Below are 24,900 nucleotides of genomic sequence, written 5' to 3'. Positions count from 1 at the left end.
CCAATATACTACGTGGCTGGCCAATATACTACGTGGCTGGCCAATATACTACGTGGACATGCATATTCTAGAATACCCGATACGTTAGAATTGGGCCACCATCTAGTTAAATAATATTGGTCTGAGTGCTGTCCGTTTTTTCACGGACAGTTCTCAGACCAGAAATATTGTCATTTGAACTTGGCCTTACCATGACAGCCAGCCTTTACTGCCTCTTAGGCCCTGGCTTAGGCCAGATCTAATAGGCCTATAGTAATTGTAGGGCGGTCACACCCTTGACACCTCATGCTCTCATTACAGAGGCACCACTGGGTTGGGGTGATGGTGAGACCCCCTTTCTCTGTGCAGCCAGTAAGACCTCACACTAATCGATTACACAGAGGGTTCTTAATCTTATCGTGCCCCAGCTGTCCCCTGCTGTTCTGCTGATTGTCCCATTGTGACTGGATGTCAGACCGTTTTGACATAATTAGTACATTTTCACTGGGCTATGATTTAAAAATAGATTTAATTTTTTTTTTAAACTAAAGGACTAAAAAGAGACTTCATTTACATATGGAATCGCATGCCCAAGATTCTCTTAATATATGCCAATTATTAAAAGGGACACTCCTGATAATCCATGTATAGTAAAGGTGTTGTCCCCATTCATGAAATTATGGGCTAATCTGCGATAGTTATAGAACACATTACTACTTATTCTTTCCAGGTCCATCACTGTCTTTCTTCTCCACTGCCCTGGTCTCTGTTGTTTGTCTGCGGCGCTGACAGAGTGTTGAGACTGTTGCAGCTAATCGGTTAGAAAAGTAGTTTGCCTGTGTAAATAGCAAGTGCTACTGAGCTCAATGATTGGCTGCAGTGCTGATTATGTGACATCAGCTCTGCAGACAAACGGACCGGGACAGTGGAGGAGAGCCAGTGTTGGACTTGAGGAGGGTAGGTACGGTAACTTTTTTATTATAAGTGCCATAACTTATAACCCATAGTTTTCTGAAAGGAAGAATGAAGTTATTACATCAATATTTTATGTACATAAATATCCCACAGACAGTGCTGATCTGTAGCACATATAAGCATCATTTGAGATTTACTAGTTTTCCATAATGTTATGGAGTGAAGTTGCAATGGTCACCCCAGAAAAATATTAAATTTGTAGCTTGAAGGATGACTATATAACACCAGAACTGCTCATATACAGACCTACAGTAGCAGCAAAAGAGAGAGAACAAAGGAAGAACTGTAAGTTTGCATAAACATAGCTGAAAATCCAACAGCTGTTGGACCAAGATAAGTTACAAATGGTTATTTAGAATACTAGGTGATCCATACAGTAGAATTCATGGATACTTTCAGCTATGTCTTTAAAGGGGCATTCTCAAGTTTGGAAGTTAGACCATATCCGTGAATAAGGGGTATCTTAACTGATTGCTGGGGTCAGACTATTGGAACCACTCTGATCCTGAGAACCATGGCTCTGAAGAGCCCCATGTAAATGAAGCAGTGGTCAATCATGTGCACTGCCGCTTCATTCATTCTTATTGGCACTGTTGGAAATGGCCGAGTGCTGCTCTCATCCTGTCTATGGCAATCCCTGAAGAATTAATGGAGTGACATTGCACATTATCTACCACCACTGCATCACACGGGACTCTTCATCACACGGGACTCTTCATCACACGGGACTCTTCATCACACGGGACTCTTCATCACACGGGACTCTTCATCACACGGGACTCTTCATCATACGGGACTCTTCATCACACAGTCAAACAAACAAGGCAGCACACTGTAGCGCCAAAACATGCAAACATGAATCATGAAAGTTAAACTGCATTACTGCACTAGAAATATGAAAAAATGAGAGCGTTTAGCGCATAAATTGGCCAATTTACGTGTACCTGGTAGCCACTTTACGGCATCTCCCGTATACCAGGTCCTAACTTTCATGTTTGCATGTTTTGGTGCTACAGTGTGCTGCCTTGTTTGTTTGACTGTGTATGAGTTGGTGACTCTAGATTTAGCACCTGTTCACACTTGATCTATGTTTGGATGTGACGGTCAGTTTTTTTAAATTTGTATTTACTAGCCTTCTGACCGAGCACTCCGCTTCTTAGCCACAGGTGTTTTAATCGCAGCAGGTCCATTACCCCTCCACAGAGAGAGAGAAATTTAGTCTAAGAAGAGGTTTCACAGTTACCCATTCTGATGGAGACGTTTGTTCTCAGCAGGGAAAGCGTAGGACCTGGTATACGAGAGATGCCGTAAAGTGGCTACCAGGTACACGTAAATTGGCCAATTTATGAGCTAAATGCTCTTATTTTTTCATATTTCTAGTGCAGTAATGCAGTTTAACTTTCATGTTTGCATGTTTTGGCGCTACAGTGTGCTACCTTGTTTGTTTGACTGTACGAGTTGGTGACTCTAGGTTCAGCACCTGTTCACATTTGATCTCTGTTTGGATGTGACGGTCAGTTTTTTGAAACTTCATCACACGGGACACTTTATCACACGGGACACTTTATCACACGGGACACTTTATCACACGGGACACTTTATCACACGGGACACTTTATCACACGGGACACTTTATCACACGGGACACTTTATCACACGGGACACTTTATCACACGGGACACTTTATCACACGGGACACTTTATCACACGGGACACTTTATCACACGGGACACTTTATCACACGGGACACTTTATCACACGGGGCACTTTATCACACGGGACACTTTATCACACGGGACACTTTATCACACGGGACTCTTCATCACACGGGACTCTTCATCACACGGGACACTTAAGAGCCCAAGTTCTCGGGATCACTAAGAACATCAGCAGTTGGAGCACCTGCAATCAAGAAGTTACCCTTGATCCTCAGGACAGGGGATGACTTCCAAAATGGAGGCTACCCCTAAAAGTGCAAATGTCCTTAAATGTAGATCTAGATGTGATGTTAATGAACTTTTTATTATTAGACCTCACTTTTAGGTTAAATTTAATGTAATTGTTTTCTGTATTCTTGTAGGAATGAACCATCTACGATTAACACTCTGACACCTTTTCTAAGATACTTATTTTGTGAGCCTTCACAGCTGCAAGAGTTTTGTGCTCTCCGAATGGGCATAAGGAAAGCTCTACTTCATCCAGATCCCAGTCCCTGTAAAGCTGAGAGCCCATCGGCTGCAGAAGAACAAGTCGTTCGCCTGTTATTTGATTTAATAAGCTTTATGCAAGTAAGTGGATATTTGCTTTCTGGAAGTAGATGGGAACCCAAGGGGTTAGCTTTATGATCACGCTCCACTGTCTGTAACTTGGGGTACATGAGTCATTGTTAGACATTGCTTTCAAACTACCGGTACATCAAACAAGGGGTGAGGACCTCAGCATCCAAACATTTTTGGGGATTCTTTTCTCTTTTTATGAGAAACATAACAGTATGGTTTCTTTACAGCCTTTATGTAATTCAATCTTCATCCCTGTGTTTTTTTTTTTTAACATGAAGGCAGTAGTAATCGATAACATACAAGTAACATATCTGGTGTGACTTCATCTTGAGCACGATCTTTCTTCAGCTTGTTAACACAGATCTCTTGTTATCTGCCATTATTCAGCATGGGAAGCATGAAGGCATCTTAAGTTTCAACCTTGTATGCTGATTTTGACAAGTTAGGCTTAAAGCACCACTGCCTGCAGATTAAGTGTAAATGGTGCTGTTTTCTTTTGTATTATGGTCTGCGAATATGCAAGAGTTAACGTTTATTGAGATGAAGGGGGTGTTAAAGACTGCATAGTATCCATTCCAGATTTCCCAGCAGAGCAGCTGGTCCCATGCTGAGCAGTCCAACTTGGAAGGCGGGTGATCTTACCATGGAGCATATTGGCCTGCTCGTTGTCATTGCCAAACATCTCCTTGACTGTTGTATTCCGGTGCCAACGTGTACAGCTCTAGACAAAGCAACTGTTTCATGGAAAATGTCATCTGTGCCGTGTAAGAGCTGGAGCACTCAGATCACGATAAATAGAACCAGCTTTGGGGTATGTTCATTGCAGTGTTGGTCCTGATTCCTTCCAGGTTTGGCTGTTTTTTTTTGGCCAAGGTTAAATGTGTAAATGGTATATTATTCTTCAGGATTCTTCTTATTGATACACTGAGATGATGTGAATATTAGATTCTGGAACAGAAATGGTCTACAATTTACAGATGTTTTTATTTGCCTAAGAAAAGCTGTAAAGATTCAACCGTGCTAATATTTTGTGTCACGTTACAGTGATTCTCCATTATAGAGTCAATATAATAAACATTCACCCTTAACAAGAGCAAATTTTGCATTGAAAATATTAAAAAACCAGTAACTCGACTTATTAACATTAATTACATTTTACATGTTTTTTTTTTTTTTTTTACGACTATAGATCTCGTTAATTACAAATTAGAGATGGCTTTGGTCAAAATCTGAGTATTATAAATGCCCTTCTATAATAACACTGCCCTACGTCAATTTTGGTGACTAAAATATAATGTGAATTTTGGTGTGCTGAATCCAAAAATCACATCCATTTTCTCCAGTCACATCTGTTTTTTCCCCCCAAACACTGTTTACTAAGGAACTCGTAGGCTGTGTGCACACTGTGCATTTTTGGTACGTTTTATCCACTCGGAAATTAGCCAAAAAAACTGTGGACGCCGTATGCCAGCTAATTCAATAAGAATCCTGAAGTGCTGTGCACATGATCAGTAATTTTCCTTCGAGTATTTGCAGTGCGTTTTTTTTTCTGCAGCATGCCAATTTTTGTGTGGTTTTTAGCGTTTTTCACCCAGTGACTTCAATGGAGTCTGACAAATCCACAGCAAAAACAGTTCCAAAAATGTTAGCGGATTTGCTGCATATTTGCTGAGTTTTTGATTGCATTTTATTAACTTCCTATTGTGTTTCCCATGCTGTCATCTGTGTGACAGCATTTGAAACACCTGTGAGGCAGTTCTGATCGGTGGTAACATTTTCGCCGATAAGACCGTTACCGCCGTCAGAGCTCTGCAGGATCACACTGTCACATGTCAGCGTGACTCCACAGCTGTAACTGTGACCTGTGGTAAAAAGTTTACCGCAGGTTAGCAGATCAGACTACTATTCTCATCAGGCTACATCTGCTGTCATTGATGACAATGATAGCAGACGCCGCTGATGTGAGAAGTAGTCTCTCCTCAGCCGCTGCCTGTATTAAAAAAATAAATAAATAAAATAAAAATGCCACATTTAAAATAATTAAATACATATTAAAATAAAATAAAAATAAAACACTCATAATACTCACCTAACACAAAATCCGCGATGCCCTTGTCTCCTCTAAACAGTCATAAATAAACAACCATATACTCACCTGTCTGCCGTAGTCCACGTAAGTCAGTGTCCCACAGCAATCTCATTTGTAGAACAGTTACATCGGGAGATGTGACTGCTCTAACCGGCTGCTGGCGATACACTGATAGGAGCGTCATCACTCTCGCAGTGTTTCGCTGAGCTGCCGTGAGAGAGGTCACATGAGTTCATCAGCTGATGAGCTCCGGTGATCTCACTTACGGCACTACTGTAGTGTGAAAACTTTCTCACACAGCAGTGGTACCCTAAGCGAGATCACCGGGGCTCATCAGCTGATGAACTCCGGTGAACTCTCTCATCACAGCTGAGCACTACATGCTGCAGGAGTGATTCCATGCTCCTGTCAGTGTGTAGCCGGCTGACCTCAAGGGCAGTCACATCAGTGACTGTTCTCAAAGTCGTCAGGATCATCTTGAGACATTATAGACAATTATCTTCTAGGCGGACAGGAATATTGTTGTTTATTATTTTATTTTTGTTATAGGAGACATTGGCTTCAGTGGATTGGGCAATGATGTATGGTTTAATTTAAATTCAATAAAAGAGTGTGTGTCATTATTTCAAATAAAGGACTTTATTCTGGGTGTGTGTGTGTTTTTTTTTTTTTTTTTTTATAATATCACTATGGGGTTAGTAATTACTAACCCCTGGGCTTGATGTCATCTGACTATACAAAGGCAACAACAACCCCCCCTAACTATCACCCCACTTGCCACCGCCCCAGGGCAAGGGGAATAGCGAGGCTAAGTGTCAAAATTGGCGCATAATATAGATGTGCTATTTCTGGGGTGGCTGAGAGCTTATAGTCTCGGGGGGGGGGGGGAGCAGTATCCATGGGCCCTTCCTAGGCTATTAATATCAACCCACAGCTGTCTGCATAGCCTTTGCTGGTTAGACTTTATAGGGGGACCCTACATCAATTTTTTTTCTGGGGTCCCCATGGAACCTAGCCAGTAAAGGCTAAGCAAACAGCTGTGAGTGGAAATTTATAACCTGGAAAACTTTCTGACTATTGACTCCATTTCAGAAAATTAACATCAGCCCTCAGCCGTCGACTTTCCATCCGCTGGTTATGAAAATTACGCAGGAGCCCACACAATTGTTTTTTGTAAAAATTAACAGTTGCTGTTTGGTTACAGCCTATATAGGTTCAATCTGTTAACGCTCCTACATAGGCTGGTGGCAATGTATGTGTGTGTATTTAACTCTTTACTTACTGGTTTAGTAATGAGCGTGTCTGGCTGACTCCTTTCATTACTAAACCTAGTGCTTGGTGTCATCAACAGCTGCTGGCATCAAGCCCTAATCATATTACCCTGATACCACTGCATCAGAATGAATTAGAAGGTGTTGAACCAAGAAATTACATCACAAAACATTTTTTTTTTAAATATCTTTAGCTTAAAAAAGCCTTCATTGCTGTACAAAACCGCTGCAGAAACGCAGCAAGACGCACGTTTTTGCTGCCAAGAGATGCAGATACCATGCAGAAATTTCTGCAAGCAAATACTCAATGTTCGCACATACCCTTACATTAATAACGTAACATTATATATAATTATATTATTTTTTAAATTATTTTCAGCACATTTTTCAAAATAAAAAAAGCATACTCACATTTACTATCAACTACAAATTAACTTAAAGATAACTAAAAAAAACGGGGAAGAGGAGAGGGAAAACATGTACAGTATATATAATATATATGCAGATCCATGGCGTGGGAAACACTGTACGCTCAGCAATCAAACTTGCCAGCACACACGTAACTTAATGGTTTGAAAGCCTATCGTCTATAGTAGAGAAGTTACATAGACACCCAATGTGGGAACTGAACCCTGGAGGCCAGATGTAGGAGAGCCCTGGACAATGAAGCTCACAGATATAAGAGCAAGAAGGGAAGAGGAGCCTGTGCAGTTGTTAGGATAAATTTTTGCTACTTGATGACATTTGTCTGTGATGCCCTGACAGATCACATCTGCTGACATGAAATCGCACTTGACACCATTGCAGATGTCATTTTAAGCAGTGATTCGGGCATTATTCTCTTAGCTTACTTACCTTCTGTTTTCAAAACTGAAATTACTTTTTAGGGTCCACGATGGTTCTGCACATGGCTATTACTAACTTTTGTATGTGCTGTTTCTTGTAACCTCATTTTTCAACTGCAAACAATTTGAAAATATTTCTTATTTTTTTTATATTTGTGGTCACCTTTGTACAACAGCAATAAGCTAGCATTCAGCTGTGAACAAACCGGAAAGGATTCATATGCATGTCACCTTATTGGAGGAGGTGTTCTATATGCATAGTGACACTTTTTGATATACGGTAGTTAATCTATACCCACTGGCAAAGGGGTAACAAAAAAGATTTCCTACAAGTTCTTTGCCCCTAAATGCTGGACCAGAGAATTCCTACTGTTAAACATTAAGCAGGCGTTTATACTTTTTAGATTTAGCTTTAGTAGGACCCGAGCTACTATTTAAGCAACTAGTGCCGAATTTGATGTATTTTGAACCTCATTTCTTTATCTGTTTTCCGGTTTCTTCTCTTACAGCTCACAGATTGTGCACAAGTGACGGAAGTTACTATGTACATGAAGGATTTGTGTGTAAAGTTTTGTGACCATCCAGATGTTTGGAGGAACGAGGTTCGTCTATTGTCGCTACAGGCCTTGTGTGCTTGTGAGTACAGCTTAAAAATCACTGGGGACTGTTCCACACTCTTGCACATTGTGGAAAAAAGTTTAGACCTTCAGAAAGAAGTAAGTGACAGAATGGACACGCAATAATAAAAAGAACACATTTTCATTTGTTCATTACGGTTATTATTTTTCTTTTTTTGATGATCTTCAGAGTATTCCTAGAGAGCAGATTTTAACTGGACTGAGCTTGCTTCTGCTGAACTCTCCATGCAACCATCATGATCAAATTCTACATTTAGGTAAGTTTGAAGCTAAGCAGTCCAAAATTAATTCACTGTATACAGAAATTAATACATTTCATGATCAGAATCTCACAAGAATGCCACTCATAGATTTGGATTTGTAACTGCAAGTAGTCATATCAGAATAGAAGTTAATGTTTATTTTTCACATTTGAAAGTACATTGTGAAAGGCCTTTAACTTTTAAAGGAATCTGTCACCCCCAAAGCTCAGTTTAAACTAATCATTTAATCATATAGGGGACTTAGCCCTTATAAAAACCATTAATGTTGTTTTAGTTTTCTTAGCTTTTATTATACAGATAATGATTTTTAATCCATTTGCAAATGTTAGTGCTAAGGGAACCCTTGGCATGGCCAAAACTTTCAATGCACCAATTTGCCCTCCCCTTTGCTGATTGACTGTGTGCTGTCGGAACTGGAAACTGCACTCTAAACTCTGTTCTGTGGGCTGCGGCCTCTCTGTTCTGTGGGCTGGGGCCTCTGTGGGCTGGGGCCTTTGTGTCCTGTGGGCTGAGGCCTCTGTGTCCTGTGGGCTGAGGCCTCTGTAGCCTGCGGCCTCTGTCCTGTGGGCTGAGGCCTCTGTGCTGTGAGCTGCGGTCTCTGTGGGCTGGGGCCTCTGTGGGATGAGGCCTCTAGTCCTGTGGGCTACGGTCTCTGTGGGCTGAGGCCTCTGTGGGCTGAGGCCTTTGTGGGCTGAGGCCTCTGTGGGCAGGGGCCTCTGTGGGCAGGGGCCTCTGTGGGCTGGGGCCTCTGTGTCCTGTGGGCTGCGGCCTCTGTGGGCTGCGGCCTCTGTGGGCTGGGGCCTCTGTGGGCTGGGGCCTCTGTGGGCTGGGGCCCCTGTGTCCTGTGGGCTGCAGCCTCTGTGGGCTGTGGCCTCTGTGTCCTTTGGGCTGCTGTCTCTGTGGGCTGCGGCCTCTGTGTCCTGTGGGCTGCGGCCTCTGTGTCCTGTGGGCTGCGGCCTCTGTGTCCTGTGGGCTGGGGCCTCTGTGTCCTGTGGGCTGAGGCCTCTGTGTCCTGTGGGCTGCGGCCTCTGTGTCGTGTGGGCTGCGGCCTCTGTCGTGTGGGCTGCGGCCTCTGTGTCCTGTGGGCTGCGGCCTCTGTGTCCTGTGGGCTGCGGCCTCTGTGTCCTGTGGGCTGCTGCCTCTGTGCCCTGTGGGCTGCAGCCTCTGTGGGCTGGGGCCTCTGTGTTCTGTGGGCTGGGGCCTCTGTGGGCTGGGGCCTCTGTCCTGTGGGCTGCGGCCTCTGTGTCCTGTGGGCTGGGGCCTCTGTGGGCTGGGGCCTCTGTGTCCTGTGGGCTACGGTCTCTGTGGGCTGGGGCCTCTGTGTCCTTAATAATAATAACAATAATAATAATAATCTTTATTTATATAGCGCCAACATATTCCGCAGCGCTTTACAGTTTAACAGTTTCAAACAACAATCATAGGTAACAATGTTAGCGATACAATAATAAAGCAAAATAAGATGACTCTGCTCGTGAGAGCTTACAATCTACAATGAGGTGGGAGAGATACAAAGTACAGGTGTGTATTTACAATGATGTATTTACTATGATGGTCCAGCCATCTTCAGGGGGTGGGGGATAGATGGAGATAGTGAAAGGGCTACACACACACACACACACACACAAACATAAAATGACTTTGATTACTTAATGTGGTAGGCAGCTCTGAACAAATGTGTTTTGAGGGAGCGCCTAAAACTATGCAAGTTGTGGATGGTCCTAATATCTTGGGGTAGAGCATTCCAGAGGATTGGCGCACCACGGGAGAAGTCTTGGAGTTGGGAGTGGGAGGTACGGATTAATGCCGAGGTTAGTCGAAAGTCATTTGCAGAGCGCAGCGGTCGGTTAGGCCGATAGACCGATATGAGGGAGGAGATGTATGGGGGTGCCGCACTGTGGAGAGCTTTGTGGGTGAGAACAAGAACTTTGAATTGTATCCTGTAATGAATGGGCAGCCAGTGTAATGACTGGCGAAGAGCGGATGCATCTGAGTAACGATTAGCCAGATGGACAACCCTGGCTGCTGCATTAAGGATGGACTGGAGAGGGGAATGTCGAGTAAGGGGGAGGCCAATTAATAGAGCATTGCAGTAGTCCAGGCGGGAGTGGATCAGGGCAACAGTGAGGGTTTTTGTTGTCTCCATGGTAAGAAAAGGGCGGATTCTAGAGATGTTCTTTAGGTGTAAGCGGCACGAGCGGGCAAGAGATTGTATATGGGATGTGAAGGAGAGATCGGAGTCAAACAAAACACCCAGACAGCGCGCCTGCTGCCGGGGTGTTATTATGGTGCTATTCACGGAGAGGGAAATGTCAGATTTAGGGAGGTTAGTAGAAGGCGGGAGAAGAAGTTCAGTTTTGGAGAGGTTGAGTTTCAGATAGAGAGCGGACATGATGTTGGAGACTGCGGACAGTCAGTGGCGTTCTGTAGTACAGCTGGGGTAAAATCAGGGGATGACGTGTATAGTTGTGTGTCATCAGCATAAAGATGGTACTGAAAGCCAAGTCTGCTGATGGTCTGTCCAATTGGGGCTGTGTAGAGGGAGAAGAGAAGGGGGCCAAGGACTGAGCCCTGGGGTACCCCGACAGTGAGAGGAAGAGGAGATGAAGTGGAACCAGAGAACAGAACACTGAAGGAGCGGTCAGAAAGATAGGAGGAGAACCAGGAGAGAGCAGTGTCCTTAATGCCTAGTGACTGGAGCCTAGAGAGTAGGAGAGGGTGGTCAACAGTGTCAAAAGCTGCAGAAAGGTCGAGAAGAATGAGCAGAGAGTGGTCCCCATTACATTTTGCTGTCAGAAGGTCATTGGTCACCTTGATGAGTGCAGTTTCTGTCGAATGTAGGGGCGGAAACTGGACTGTGAAGGGTCTAGGAGGGAATGAGTGGAGAGGTAACGGGTAAGGCGGGAGTAGATCAGGCGCTCCAAGAGTTTAAAGATGAAGGGGAGATTGGAGACCGGTCTGTAGTTGTTTGTGCAGGATGGGTCGAGGGAGGTTTTTTTTTGTAATGGAGTAATTATAGAGTGTTTGAAGGAGGAGGGGAAAATGCCAGAGGAGAGGGAGAGATTAAAGATTGTGGTTAGGTGAGTTGTGACAACTGAAGAGAGAGACTGGAGGAGGTGTGAAGGAATGGGGTCGGTAGTGCATGTAGTCGGACGAGAAGAGGAGAGGAGCTTGGAGACTTCTTCTTCTGTGATGGGATCGAATGTGGAGAGTGAGCCAGGGGAGATGCAGGGAGGGATGGGAGTCATTGCACTTGGTGTCTGGGAGCGGATTTCCTGACGGATATTGTCTATTTTCTCTATAAAGTGGGAGGCCAGGTCATCAGCACAAATGTCTGTCATATGGGCTTGTGCTTTTGGCCTGAGGAGGGAGTGAAAGGTGTTAAAAAGTTTCTTGAGGTTGCTGGATAGTGAGGAGATCAGGGTGGTGTAGTAGGTCTGTTTGGCGAGGTGAAGGGCAGAGTTATAGGTTCTTAACATAAATTTGAAGTGTGTGAAGTCTTCTGGTGTGCGTGTTTTCCTCCATAAGCGTTCAGCACTCCTAAATCATCGCTGGAGAAATGGGGTTTGCTATGTGAGCCAGGGCTATTTCACTCTGTGTTTGGAGGTTCTGAGAGTGAGGGGAGCTACTTGTTCAAGGGTGCTTCTAAGAGTGTGATTGTAGTGATGTACAGCCAGATCAGGACATGAAAAAGAAGAGATTGGGGACAATGATGAGTGTAGGGAGTCTGAAAGTGTATGAGGGTTAATGGCATGTAGATTTCTGAATGTGTTGTAGGTAGGAGAGTGCTGGGGTGGGGGAGGAATTTTGAGTGTGAAGGATAGAATGTTGTGGTCAGAGAGGGGAAGCGGTGAGTTATTTCGGTAGGAGATTGAACAGAGCCGGACAAAGACCAGGTCCAGGGTATTACCGTCTTTGTGTGTTTCAGAGGTTGAGAGCTGTGAGAGGCCTAGAGAAGTGGTTAGTGATAGAATCTGGGATGCCGATGTGGAAGTGGGGCTGTTAATGGGGATGTTGAAGTCTCCCAAGATAAGGGTTGGAAGTTCTGAGGACATGAAGTGCGGCAGCCAGGCTAAGTGGTCCAGGAAGTGGGTGGTTGAGCCTGGGGGCCGGTATATGACCGCTACTCTTGAGGGAGAGGGGACGAAAGAGCCTGATGGTGTGGACCTCAAAAGAAGGGAATGAGAGTGGTGGAACTGGGGGTATAATCTGGAACGTGCATTGTGGGGACAGGAGTATGCCGTCTCCACCACCAGGTCTGTTTGTGGGTCCCGGGGAATGGGAGAATTGTAAGCCACCATGAGAAATGGCAGCGGGGGAGATCGTGTCAGAGTCCTGGATCCAGGTTTCAGTGAGGGCAAACAGATTCAGAAAGTTGTTCACAAAGTAGTTGTGCAGGAAAGGAAGCTTGTTACATACAGACCGTGGATTCCAAAGGGCACAATTGAAAGAGGTGAGGGAGTGCAAGTAATATTAATAAGGTTAGTATGGTTTTGATATGAGGTAGGGTAGCGGTTGAAGTTGGGGGATGGGGGACCGGGGTTGGGGGAGATGTCCTCCAAAATCAGTAGGAGTAAGAAGATAAAAAGCAAGTAGTTTTTGGAAGTGTATGAAGTTTTTTTTGTGCGGTGTGTTTGGGCAAGATGGGCTGAGGTTTTCCAGGAAGGTGAGAAGTGCATGGGAGCTGTACATGGGAGAGGGAAGGAGAGAGGAGCTGATGTATATAAGTCGTGGTGGAGGGGGGATTGGGCGGTGAAAGTGTATTGCAAGGGAACATAGGAGGATAGGAATAAAGCATTTTGATAGAAGGGAGAGCAGAGTGTGGGTTACCTGCCTCCTGCCCTGACTAACTGCCATGGAATAACTGCTGTATCACGACGCTTATCTTCGTGATGCTTTCCTTCTGGGACGCTTGCATGCACCCCCACTTGCGTGCACCCCTAAGGATGGTTCTTAATTTATAGTCCAGACTGCTGGGTCAGGAGAGATGGATTGTGGGACCAGGGTGGGGATAATTTGGCAGCTGGTGCCAGCACACCAGGGGGTGGTTAAATGATCAAACACATTGTGGCTGGCAATATGCTATAACACCTTCACCTGATAGTATCTAGAGTGGCCACAGTAATGGATATACATCAAACAGTGAGTAAATCGTACAATGCAACAAATGAAATATACCAATCATTAAGCAGGCACACTAAAATATGTTGCTAGATGGTAGAGTGGCAGATGACAGACAGCAGACAGAAAGCAGATGAAGTGTATACCATTAGAGTCTATAGCAGCAGATGAGACAGCAATCAGAGGTAGGTCTCTGTGGGCTGCAGCCTCTGTGTCCTGTGGGCTGGGGCTTCTGTGTCCTGTGGGCTGGGGCCTCTGTGGGCTGCAGCCTCTGTGTCCTGTGGGCTGGGGCCTCTGTGTCCTGTGGGCTACGGTCTCTGTGTCCTGTGGGCCGGGACCTCTGTGTCCTGTGGGCTGCGGCCTCTGTGGGCTGTGGCCTCTGTGTCCTGTGGGCTGGGGCCTCTGTGTCCTGTGGGCTGGGGCCTGGGGCCTCTGTCCTGTGGGCTGCAGCCTCTGTGTCCTGTGGGCTGCAGCCTCTGTGTCCTGTGGGCTGCAGCCTCTGTGTCCTGTGGGCTGGGGCCTGTGTCCTGTGGGCTGGGGCCTCTGTGGGCTGCAGCCTCTGTGTCCTGTGGGCTGGGGCCTCTGTGGGCTGGGGCCTCTGTGTCCTGTGGGCTGGGGCCTCTGTGTCCTGTGGGCTGGGGCCTCTGTGTCCTGTGGGCTGCGGTCTCTGTCCTGTGGGCTGCTGCCTCTGTGTCCTGTGGTTACGGTCTCTGTGGGCTGCGGCCTCTGTGTCCTGTGGGCTGCGGCCTCTGTGTCCTGTGGGCTGCGGCCTCTGTCCTGTGGGCTGGGACCTCTGTGGGCTGGGGCCTCTGTGTCCTGTGGGCTGGGGCCTCTGTGGTCTGGGGCCTCTGTGTCCTGTGGGCTGCGGTCTCTGTGTCCTGTGGGCTGCGTCCTCTGTGTCCTGTGGGTACGGTCTCTGTGGGCTGGGGCCTCTGTGTCCTGTGGGCTGCGGCCTCTGTGTCCTGTGGGCTGCGGCCTCTGTGTCCTGTGGGCTGCGGCCTCTGTGTCCTGTAGGCTGCGGCCTCTGTGTCCTGTAGGCTGGGGCCTCTGTGTCCTGTAGGCTGGGGCCTCTGTGTCCTGTGGGCTGGGGCCTCTGTGTCCTGTGGGCTGCGGCCTCTGTCCCGTAGGCTGGGGCCTCTGTGTCCTGTGGGCTGGGGCCTCTGTGTCCTGTGGGCTGGGGCCTCTGTGTCCTGTGGGCTGAGGCCTCTGTGTCCTGTGGGCTGGGGCCTCTGTGTCCTGTGCCTGGGGCCTCTGTGTCCTGTGGGCTGGGGCCTCTGTGTCCTGTGGGCTGGGGCCTCTGTGGGCTGGGGTCTCTGTGTCCTGTGGCCTGGGGCCTCTGTGTCCTGTGGGCTGGGGTCTCTGTGGGCTGCGGCCTCTGTGTCCTGTGGGCTGCGGCCTCTGTGTCCTGTGGGCTGCGGCCTCTGTGTCCTGTGGGCTGGGGCCTCTGTCCTGTGGGCTGGGGCCTCTGTGTCCTGTGGGCTGCGGTCTCTGTGTCCTGTGGGCTGCGTCCTCTGTGTCCTGTGGGTACGGTCTCTGTGGGCTGGGGCCTCTGTGTCCTGTGGGCTGCGGCCTCTGTGTCCTGTGGGCTGCGGCCTCTGTGTCCTGTAGGCTGGGGCCTCTGTGTCCTGTGGGCTGGTGCCTCTGTGTCCTGTGGGCTGGTGCCTCTGTGTCCTGTGGGCTGGGGCCTCTGTGTCCTGTGGGCTGGGGCCTCTGTGTCCTGTGGGCTGGGGCCTCTGTGTCCTGTGGGCTGGGGCCTCTGTGGTCTGGGGTCTCTGTGTCCTGTGGCCTGGGGCCTCTGTGTCCTGTGGGCTGGGGTCTCTGTGGGCTGCGGCCTCTGTGTCCTGTGGGCTGCGGCCTCTGTGTCCTGTGGGCTGCGGCCTCTGTGTCCTGTGGGCTGGGGCCTCTGTGTCCTGTGGGCTGGGGCCTCTGTGTCCTGTGGGCTGGGGCCTCTGTGTCCTGTGGGCCTCTGTGTCCTGTGGGCTGGGGTCTCTGTGGGCTGCGGCCTCTGTGTCCTGTGGGCTGCGGCCTCTGTGTCCTGTGGGCTGCGGCCTCTGTGTCCTGTGGGCTGCGGCCTCTGTGTCCTGTGGGCTGCGGCCTCTGTGTCCTGTGGGCTGCGGCCTCTGTGTCCTGTGGGCTGCGGCCTCTGTGTCCTGTGGGCTGGGGCCTCTGTGTCCTGTGGGCTGGGGCCTCTGTGTCCTGTGGGCTGCGGCCTCTGTGTCCTGTGGGCTGCGGCCTCTGTGTCCTGTAGGCTGGGGCCTCTGTGTCCTGTGGGCTGGGGCCTCTGTGTCCTGTGGGCTGGGGCCTCTGTGTCCTGTGGGCTGGGGCCTCTGTGTCCTGTGCCTGGGGCCTCTGTGTCCTGTGGGCTGGGGCCTCTGTGTCCTGTGGGCTGGGGCCTCTGTGGGCTGGGGTCTCTGTGGCCTGGGGCCTCTGTGTCCTGTGGGCTGGGGTCTCTGTGTCCTGTGGGCTGCGGCCTCTGTGTCCTGTGGGCTGAGGCCTCTGTGTCCTGTGGGCTGGCGCCTCTGTGGGCTGGGGTCTCTGTGTCCTGTGGCCTGGGGCCTCTGTGTCCTGTGGGCTGGGGTCTCTGTGGGCTGCGGCCTCTGTCCTGTGGGCTGCGGCCTCTGTGTCCTGTGGGCTGAGGCCTCTGTGTCCTGTGGGCTGCGGCCTCTGTGTCCTGTGGGCTGCGGCCTCTGTGTCCTGTGGGCTGCGGCCTCTGTGTCCTGTGGGCTGCCTCCTGTCTGTCTGGCATCTCGGCCCCTCACTCCCTCCTGTCCAAGTACCATTATGTTCAAGGTATTAGTAGAGATCAAACTGCTTGGACATTGATGCCATATCCTGACCATATTCTATGAATATCTGCATTAGGAGCACCTGTTTACTGTTAGTGCTGCCAAAAAGAGTTATTTTCATTCAGTTCGAGGAAAGATGCTGAGTTCACATTTTATTTTTTTTATTCACAGCACTTAAGATTTTGATGTTACCAGATGAAAGTAAAGCTCCAGCCATTGCTCAAGTGTTGCTCATGCCATTATTACATGTGTTATCGTCAGCAGCCTTGGTAGACTCTTTCAGCGAGAAGGATAAAGGACTGTCATTACAGCAATTGGCACTAACCATTTTGGAGAAAATACAAGATACAGACAACAAAGAGAACGAAAAAGTGGTAATGTAGACAAAGCCTAGTTTCAGTCCCAGCATGCCTGATAGTTAGGTTTTCTCCCCTTTTCTTGGCAAAAATGATATACGGTACTTTAAAAAGCCAAGTTGTCATGTAGATACAGTCATGGAAAGGTAAATGCGGCAAAAGCAAGCAGTATTGTTGTGGCCTGTTCAGTTACTAAATTGGGCTAGTAAAACAGATATGGGAAATTAAAAATGTGTCCTTTTTTCAAAGATAAAAAAAAAATACACCTCTCCTCTCCAGGCTTTTACTGAAAAGCACGTGACGAGAAAGGCTAGGTAGGTTTACACCCCAAAAGCGAGCTCAAGAATCAGGCCACTGTATTCAGGTGGTATGTTCAGGTCTAGTATTGGACTCTTACAGCGAGTGTGCTAGAAAAAAACCCAAGAAGCTATAAAACTACAAAAATATATTTGACCTCTTTCACGACATCCACCGCGTGAGGTGCGTTCCAGCAAACTGCCATATATGTACAGGGGGACAATCGCATTGGTTTACTTGCGGTTGCGATCATCATGTATTTTATAGCTGACTTCCTGCAGAAATGCCCATGATCAGTGCTAGTCCCTATCACAGACGTTTAACCCTTCTGATACTGGTCAATATTGACCCCTACATCGATTGGCATAGCAGAGGGAGGCAGCTTCCTCTCTGATGTTATAGGCACAATGCGATTGCGATCACGTTGTAACGATGGTCTCCATGGAGACCCCGGAGCAACAGATGGCCCTCCGGCCAAGGTCCTGCACAGGTCCTGCACAGAGCAGGAGCTGACACTGCCTCCTGCCTGTGTACTAGACACTGATCTAATTACCTACAATGCAAAAGCATTACAGAGTATTAGGTCAGCAATCAGGGCAATGAAAGTTGATGTCCATTGAGGGACAAGGTAAAAAAGTTAAAAATAAAGTTTTAAAATTTTGTAAAAATATTTAAAAATAATCACAAAATAAAGAAACAAAAAAATATACCCATAAATACATATATTTAATGTAAACAAACAAAAATAAGCATCACAACGTCTGGAACCACTCGATCTATAAATCTGTTTCACTAGTTAACCCCTTGAGTGAACACTTTAAAATAAAAGAAAACTCAAAAACTGTTTTTTTTCATCATAAAAAAAAGACAAAAAGTTAAATAAATAGTCGAATGTAAATAAAAATGGTATCGCTGAAAACATCATCTTGTCTTGCAAAAAACAAGCCGCCATACAGCTCCATCAGCGGGGAAATAAAAGTTAAAGCTCCCGTAATATAGCGATGCAATTCTTTTTTCATAGAATGATTTTTATTGTGTAAAAGCTGCAGAACATAAAAACAAGACGTAAATCTGGTATCGCTGTAACTTCACCGATCTGAAAAATAAAGCAGTCTAATCACTTATACTTCACTAGAAACGGTGTAAAAAATAAAACCAATTCTTCACGTGCTGTTGATTTGTTCATTCTACCTTCCAAAGATCGCAGTAAGGCTCGGTGCACATTTATCTTTTGCTGTGCTCTTACACCAGGCTTTTCGTGTAAATCTCTGAAATACATGATTCAGATGGAATCTTCAGCGGAAGATTCCCTATAATGAGGCAGATGGAGTCACACTGTACATCATCTGGCCTGTGATCCGGCTGTGTCTGTCTTTTTAGGCGAGCATAAATTGCTGAATCACGTCATTCAGCAATTTAAATGGAAACCTCGATGTAAGTGCTCAGCGTAGAGTGAAGGATAAATGTAATCCAAAATGTTATGTAAAAGGAAAAGCGTCAACTCAGTTCCCACTCAGATCCATCATCGTTTAACGGAAATATAGGGAGCTTTCAATGTTACTGTTAACACAAAAGCTCTGGAAAGCTAAATGGCACCTTGACCCAAACCCACCAAAACAAAAAAAAAAATCCAGCGACTCAAATGTCACCATCCATTCTAAGCCTCCAGTGTGCCTAAATCAAACTAACATTTGTATGTTTGGCATCTCTGTAGTAAACAGGGCCTGCTTAATTTACAGGGTGCATGTCTTCAGAAGCAACAGCTGGGCACTACAATGTATTGGGCACTTCAACGGCAGATTTCCAGTTTTCACTCAGCAATATCTATTGCTGTTTATTTCGGGAAGACACCCATGGAGTCAAAATCATCACTACACCTGTAGATACATTCCCAGAGGGGTGTAATTTTTCAAAATAGGGTCACTTGAGGGGGGATTCTGCTCTTATGGCACTTTGGAGTGATGAGCTGTGTTGAATTTGCTGCAAACATAGCGTTTACCTTGGTAGCCAAAATGTTCAATTTTGGTCTCATCAAACTCAAAAGGAGCCTTACAATTTTTGTGCATAAGTAAAAGCTTTTTTCTACCCACTCTTCCATAAAGACCACCTCTATGGAGTGTACTACTATTGTGATTGTATGGACACATACTCCAGTCTCTGCTTGGGTACTCTGCCTGGGCTGAGAGTTTTGGTGGACTGCCCTCTCTTGGCAAGTCTGTTATTGTACCATTTTCTTTCCATTTGATGATACTGGATTTTATGTTGCTCCGGGGGATCATCAGAGATTGGGATATATTTTTTTATTATCCAACCCTGACTTGTACTTCTCAACAGCTTTGTCCCTGACTTGTTTGGAGATCTCCTTGGTCTTCATGGTGATGTTTGGTTAGTGGTGCCTCTTGCTTAATGGTCTTGCAGCCTCTGTGGCCTTTCAGAAAAGGTGTGTATATACTGACAGACCATGTGACACTTAGACAGCACACAGGTGGATTTCCTTTCACAAAGCATGTGACTTATGAAGGTAATTGCTTGCACCAGAAATTTTTATGGGCTTTACCTCAAAAGGGGTCAATACATATGCACATGCCAATTTTAAGTCTTTTGATCCCATAAATTTAAGGAAGTTGTCCACTACTTGGACAACCCGTTCGCGCACCCCATGCTTTCTCTCAATAAAATAAAAAAGCTTATGCTCGCCTCACGTGCTGGTGTTGGCACTCGCGTTCCCGGAGCTCTCGTGTGTTCATGTAAAGTGAGCCCGGCACCCAATTGGTGCTGGCGTCACTGGCCCCACCTTCTGACGTATTGAACATCAAGAGGAAGTCAGGGCTGCAGTTGTTTTCTCATTTCCTTTTGATGTTCAATTTGTCTGAAGGCAGATACAGTGACGCCAGCTCCCATTTTACACCAAGCTCGCATCTCATTACAACCACATGAGAGCCCCAGGAACGCGAGTGCCGACACCACTGGAACTGCGATTGCATGGAAGGTGAATATAAACTTTTTTATTTTATCAGTGCCAAACTTTTAGATCAAGAAGGGGTTGTCCTAGTAGTGTACCGCCCCTTTAATTTAAGCTTACATTTTTCTCAATTCACTTCACCAACTTAAACTATTTAGTGCTGATGCATTACACGCAAATCGGATTACCAAAATATTTAAACACAGGTTGTAGTGTAACAAAATAGGCAAAAAGCCAAGGGGGGGCGGTGAATAGTTTTGCAAGCCACTGTATGGGGTATTACCACGATCAACAGAAATTGCGTACCAAATTTTGGTGTCATTTTTAGTGATTCCCCCCCGTGTGAAAATGTATACACTGTGTTCCAAATTATTATGCAAATTGGATTTAAGTGTTAAAAATATTTAATTGTTTTGTTTTTCAAATAAACTCGTGGATGGTATTGTGTCTCAGGGCTCAATAGATCACTGAAATCAATCTTAAACACATGTGATAATTAGTTTTCCAGGTGATTCTTATTAAAGGAAAACTACTTAAGAATGATGTTCCACATTATTAAGCAGGCCACAGGTTTCAAGTAACATGGGAAAAAAAAGATCTCTCTGCTGCTGAAAAGCATCAAATAGTGCAATGCCTTGGACAAGGTATGAAAAAATTAGATATTTCACGAAAACGTAAAAGTTTTTAGGAAAATCCGAGAAAAATGTCATTTGCATAAGAATTTGGAACATGGTGTAATCTGGGGCTAAAAGAAAATTTTTGTGGTAATAATGTAATTATCTTTCTTCACTGCCCAGTGTTATAAGTTTCTGTGACACACCTGTGTAGTTAAAGGGAACCTGTCACCCTAAAAATCATATATGAGGTAAGCCCACCGGCATCAGGGGCTTATCTACAGCATTCTGTAATGCTGTAGATAAGTACCCGATGTAACCTGAAAGGTAAGAAAAGCAGGTTATATTATACTCACCTGGGTGGGCGGTCCGATCCGATGGGTGTCGTGGTCCGGGGCCTCCCATCTTCTTACAATCACGTCCTCTTCTTTGTCTGCCCTGTTGAGGGCGTGAAGACCAGAAGAGGACGTCATCTGATGAAGATAGGTGGCGCCGGACCAGACCGCGACGCTCATCGGACCCAACCAGCAGCGGGACCGCTCCTGGGTGAGTATAATCTAACCTCTTTTTCTCATCTTTAAGGATACATCGGGGGCTTATCTACAGCATTTCAGAATGCTGTAGATAAGCCCCTGATGCTGGTGGGCTTACCTCACCCTCGATTTTTTTTTGGGGGGGGAGGGAGTGACAGGTTCTCTTTAATATGATCACTGCACCATTAGATGAAATACTTGGAGTGTAGTTCGAAAAATGGGGTCACTTTTGGGAGGGTTCTGCTGTTCTGGCACTCTACCAGGGTGAGATGGCACCCTTAAACCATTCCACCAAAATGTGCAGTACAATATTTAGCTCCTTCCCTTCTGAGCTTTTGTACTGTGCCTCAAAAACAGTTTTTAACCATATATGGAGTATTAATACTCAGGAGAAATTGCACAGCAAATTGTACCATTTTGTTTTCTCCTGTTTACCCTTATGAAAATGAAACATTTTTGGGTATCTGCGTACTTAGGAGAAATTGCACAACAGATTGTATGGTCCATTTTTTCTCCTATTACCCTTGTGAAAATGAACAATTTGGGTTTAAATGATTATTTATGTGGTAAAAATGTTCTTTTGTTTTTTTTTTCACGGTTCAATGTTACCAAATTCTGTGAAGCATCTGTGGGTTCAAAGTGTTTGTTACACCTCTAGATATATTCCTTGAAGGTTGTAATTTCTAAAATGTGGTCACTTGTGGTGGTTTTCCACTGTTGAGATGCATCAGGAACAATGAAACACGACATGACATACCTTAATTGTTCCAGCCAATTTTTGAGTATCATTATATACTCACTCTCCGTCGCCCCCCCGGATCCAACCGAGGCCTTTCTTGCTCCTCACGACGCTCTGGTGACCGGTCCATGCATTGCGGTATCGCGAGATGATGACGTAGCGGTCTTGCGAGACCACTACGTCATCATCTCGTGAGACCGCAATGCACTCTTGGGACCGGAGCGTCGCAAGAAGCATCGGTAAACGCCTGGGCTGGATCCGGGGGCCGATGGAGGGTGAGTATATAACAATTTTTTATTTTAATTCTTTTTTTAACAGGGATATAGTGCCCACATTGCTATATACTACGTGGGCTGTGTAAGATACTGCATGGGCTGTGTTATATACTACATCTCTGTGCTGTATACTATGTGGGCTGTGCTATATACTACATGGCTGTGGTATATATTACGTGGCTGGGCAATATACTACATCGCTATGCTCTATACTACATGACCTGTGTTATATACTGCATGGGCAGTGTTATATACTATGTCTTTGTGCTATATACTACATGGCTGTGCAATATACTAAGTGGCTGTGTTATATACTACATGTCTGTGCTATATACTACATGGCTGGGCAATATACTACGTGTCTGCTATATACGTGTCTGCGCTATATGCTACGTGTCTGGGCAATATAGTACGTGTCTGGGAAATATAGTACGTGTCTGGGCAATATAGTACGTGGCTGAGCAATATAGTACGTGGCTGGGCAATATACTACGGGGCTGGGCAATATACTACGTGTCTGTGCAATATACTACGTGTCTGTGCAATATACTACGTGGGCTGTGCTATATACTACGTGGCTGGGCAATATACTACGTGGCTGTGTTATATACTACGTGGCTGGGCAATATACTACGTGGGCTGTGCTATATGCTACGTGGGCTGTGCTATATACTACGTGGGCTGTGTTATACGCTACTTGGCTGTGCTATATTTCTCTGCTGTATCTGTGCATCATGAATCGTGGTATGTGTTAAAGAGGGGGGCCCACTGAGACTTCTTTCGCCCGGGGCCCTCAAAAACCTGGAGCCGGACCTAGCTTCACTGATTGTTCGCGGCCGGGCGTGACCAATCAGCGACAGGCGCAGTCTGCCCGCGAATTGGCTCGGAATTTGAACCACGCTTCGCTAATTGGTCGCACCCGGCCGGCCAAATCCTGTGTATAAATTGCATTATTCTGAAAACTTCATAAATAAACTACATACATATTCTAGAATACCCGATGCGTTAGAATCGGGCTACCATCTAGTTGAAGAATAAACATTCAAAAGCTATGGCTGGTGGAGCACATTAATGAAGAAATGGAAAAATCTTTGCTTAAAGGATTAACATAAAAATTTCCCTTTAATGTCTAGATCAGGGGTGTCAAACTGCATTCCTCAAGGGCTGCAAACAGGTCATGCTTTCAGGATTTCCTTGTATTGCACAGGTGATCATTTAATCACCTGCACAGAATGATTCCAGCACCTTGTGCAATGAGAAGGAAATCTTGAAAACACGCATGGTTTGAGGCCCTCGAGGAATGCAGTTTGACACCCCTGGTCTAGATTGTAATCTTCAGATTAGGAAGTATTACCTTCACTACAAAACATATCTACATTGCAAAAGAGTTTTATTTCTAGTGTTCCTACTAACAGTGTTTAATCACTGAAAGGTTACATGAAATGCATAAATAATGGCAATATGGTGCTTAAGTGAATATGCCAAGCCACTGCACAACTTGATAGATTGCTCCTGTGCACACTGTTAGCTTAGGATCAGTGTCTTTGTTTGAGAAGTAATTATAGGGACATTTGGCATGATGGTAAAGTACAGAAAGTGTTGACACTTTAAAGAGTTAAGGTACCTTCACAGTAAGCGACTTTGCAACGATAACGATAGCGATCCGTGACGTTGCAGCGTCCTGGATAGCGATATCGTTGTGTTTGACACGCAGCAGCGATCAGGATCCTGCTGTGATATCGCTGGTCGTTGCTGAAAGTCCAGAACTTTATTTGGTCGTCAGATCGGCGTGTATCGTCGTGTTTGACACCAAAAACAACGATGCCAGCGATGTTTTACAAAGGTAACCAGGGTAAACATCGGGTTACTAAGCGCAGGGCCGCGCTTAGTAACCCGATGTTTACCCTGGTTACCAGTGTAAAAGTAAAAAAAACAAACAGTACATACTCACCTTCTGCTGTCTGTCACACGTCCCTCGCCGGCGGCTTCCCACACTGACTGTGAGTGCCGGACGTAAAGTAAAAGCAGAGCACAGCGGTGACGTCACCGCTGTGCTGTGCTTTACGGCCGGCAATCACAGTCAGTGCAGGAAGCAGACGGCGAGGGACGTGTGACAGACACGGCAATGTAAGTATGTAGTGTTTGTTTTTTTTACGTTTACGCTGGTAACCAGGGTAAACATCGGGTTACTAAGCGCGGCCCTGCGCTTAGTTACCCGATTGTTTACCCTGGTTACCCGGGGACTTCTGCATCGTTGGTCGCTAGAGAGCTGTCTGTGTGACAGCTCTCCAGCGACCACACAACGACTAAACAGCGACGCTGCAGCGATCGGCATCGTTGTCTGTATCGCTGCAGCGTCGCTTAGTGTGAAGGTACCTTTACACATGGTGCAATTAGTTGCTACTGACATGAGGTTTTACATGAATGCTGTTTCATTTATTGTCCTGGTGGGAGTTTTTCCTTTTCTCAAATATTTTGACATTTCATGTTTATATCTAATGTATGGTAGTACTGGCTGAAAAAACATAGTCCCCTATAGAGTGCCTTTTTGTGACTTTTAAGATTGCTTCATCACTACGAAAACCGCCGGTTGTGTATGGTATTGCAGCTCAGCTCCAGGTACTTCACAGATGTTGGGGTACAATATGTGGCTAGTTTGGAGGATTATGCCATTAGTAGACTCTTATAATAGTTTTTATTTCTATAGCGCCAACATATTCTGCAGCTCTTTATATTTTAGAGGGGACTTGTACAGACAATAAAAGACATTACAGAATAACAATAATCATATAAAAACAGATGCCAAGAGGAATGAGGGCCCTGCTTACAATCTATGAGGAAATGGGGGAGAACAAAAGCTGAAAGGTAAAAAAAGCTT

General features: G+C 46.0%; 1 protein-coding gene across 3 annotated transcripts in view; it reads left to right on the top strand.

Moving 5' to 3' along the window:
- FOCAD (focadhesin) overlaps positions 1–24,900 on the top strand; it is a 426,882-nt gene that overhangs the window by 115,651 nt on the left and 286,331 nt on the right. For all 3 annotated transcript variants that reach the window (XM_077249466.1, XM_077249485.1, XM_077249475.1), the window contains 4 exons: positions 3,035–3,242; positions 7,948–8,154; positions 8,246–8,333; positions 16,418–16,620. In XM_077249466.1, coding sequence (XP_077105581.1) covers positions 3,035–3,242; positions 7,948–8,154; positions 8,246–8,333; positions 16,418–16,620 — 706 coding nt within the window. The remainder of the gene's footprint in view (positions 1–3,034; positions 3,243–7,947; positions 8,155–8,245; positions 8,334–16,417; positions 16,621–24,900) is intronic.

Source organism: Ranitomeya variabilis, chromosome 1 (genome assembly GCF_051348905.1).
Source record: "Ranitomeya variabilis isolate aRanVar5 chromosome 1, aRanVar5.hap1, whole genome shotgun sequence".
Taxonomy (NCBI): Eukaryota; Metazoa; Chordata; class Amphibia; order Anura; family Dendrobatidae; genus Ranitomeya; species Ranitomeya variabilis.
Note: the sequence above shows the minus strand (reverse complement) of the source record. Positions and strands in the feature narration are given on the sequence as shown.